Genomic DNA, 1,343 nt, shown 5'->3' on the forward strand with positions numbered 1-1,343 from the left:
TTTTGTTCATGGGGGAATTTCCCTTCATTCCTGTCCTGGGTGGGGGGGATTTCCCTTCATTCCTGTCCGGGGTGGGGGGGGATTTCCCATCACTTCCTTTCCTGGGTGGGGGGGGATTCCCTATAACTTCCTGCCTTGGGGGAGGGAGATTTCCCTTCACTTTCTATCCTGGGGGGAGGTTTCCCATCACTTCCTTGGGGAATTTCCCTATACTTCCTGTCCTGTGAGGATTTCCTTTCACGTCCTTTCCTGGGGGGGGGATTTCGCTTCAACCTTCTGTCCGGGGAGGGGAACTGTCATGGGGGATGCAAAAGGAAATGAGAGGAAATCTCTACAAAGTGAAGGGAAATCTTCTCCCCAGAACAGGTGTCCCCATTGAGAGATTTTGCTTCACTTCCTTTCCTTTGTAACAATTTAATATTCTGGACTTCCCATCACTTTCAGTGGTCAGCAGGACAGACGCAGCGGATGAATCTCCATATCGGAGCCGCCATCAGCAATAAAAACTAAGCCAATATATTCCAATGAGAAACCGGCTGGGAGACCAGACAGGAAACTTAACGCGTTTCGGGGCCAAAACTCCCCTTTAAAAAAATCCCGATGGAAAGGATATACGATGTAGATGAATATAGTGCGCGGCCTCACACTGGGCACACATAAACTTGTTTTTTTATTTCCTCTTCCAGGACTATATTGATGCCCACCCGGAAACCATCATTTTGGACCCTTTACCCGCAATCCGCACCCTGCTGGACCGCTCCAAGTCTTACGAGCTCATTCGCAGGATCGAGTCCTACATGCAAGGTACGACGAAGCCGCCTCTCTCATGGCTACACTGCTTCTTATTTCCTCCCCAGATATAATGTAACAAAAAAATTGACTTATCTTGACAATTCCACTTCCTGTTTTAAGGTGACAACGCCGTATGAAAGCTTTTAGCTTCCAATCAGCGTTGTCACCCTTTGCTTAAGCGCCTTCACTGCAGGGCTAAGTCTACGTTGTGATGGCAAAGACTCTTCCCGCAGTATTACTATGTTGTCGCACGAGAAGAAGCTGGTCCCTCCCACCAGGTGACATCATAAATACTCCCGTCCTGAAAGAGACAGCACCAGCTACAGCAGAGGGTTGGCTGCGGGAGCTGCAAGGACTGCCGGGAGTTGCAGTTCTCCCATAGGGAACACCAGTGTATATGTCCTTACCCAGGTGACCAGAAGGAGCATTAGCGCGGTCACATGACCGCTACTAAGAATCATGTTACAGCTTTATTATACTTTTTGTCTGCGCATCCACCTGCATTTTTCAAGTTGGTGATAGGTCCTCTTTAATGACCAATACTTTACATC

General features: G+C 48.5%; 1 protein-coding gene across 1 annotated transcript in view; it reads left to right on the top strand.

Moving 5' to 3' along the window:
• ITPK1 (inositol-tetrakisphosphate 1-kinase) overlaps window positions 1–1,343 on the top strand; it is a 70,541-nt gene that overhangs the window by 43,982 nt on the left and 25,216 nt on the right. Inside the window, exon 4 of the mRNA XM_018558499.1 lies at window positions 687–804. Coding sequence (XP_018414001.1) covers window positions 687–804 — 118 coding nt within the window. The remainder of the gene's footprint in view (window positions 1–686; window positions 805–1,343) is intronic.

This window comes from Nanorana parkeri, unplaced genomic scaffold (assembly GCF_000935625.1).
Source record: "Nanorana parkeri isolate BGI_ZX_2015 unplaced genomic scaffold, ASM93562v1 scaffold344, whole genome shotgun sequence".
In the NCBI taxonomy this organism is placed as follows: domain Eukaryota; kingdom Metazoa; phylum Chordata; class Amphibia; order Anura; family Dicroglossidae; genus Nanorana; species Nanorana parkeri.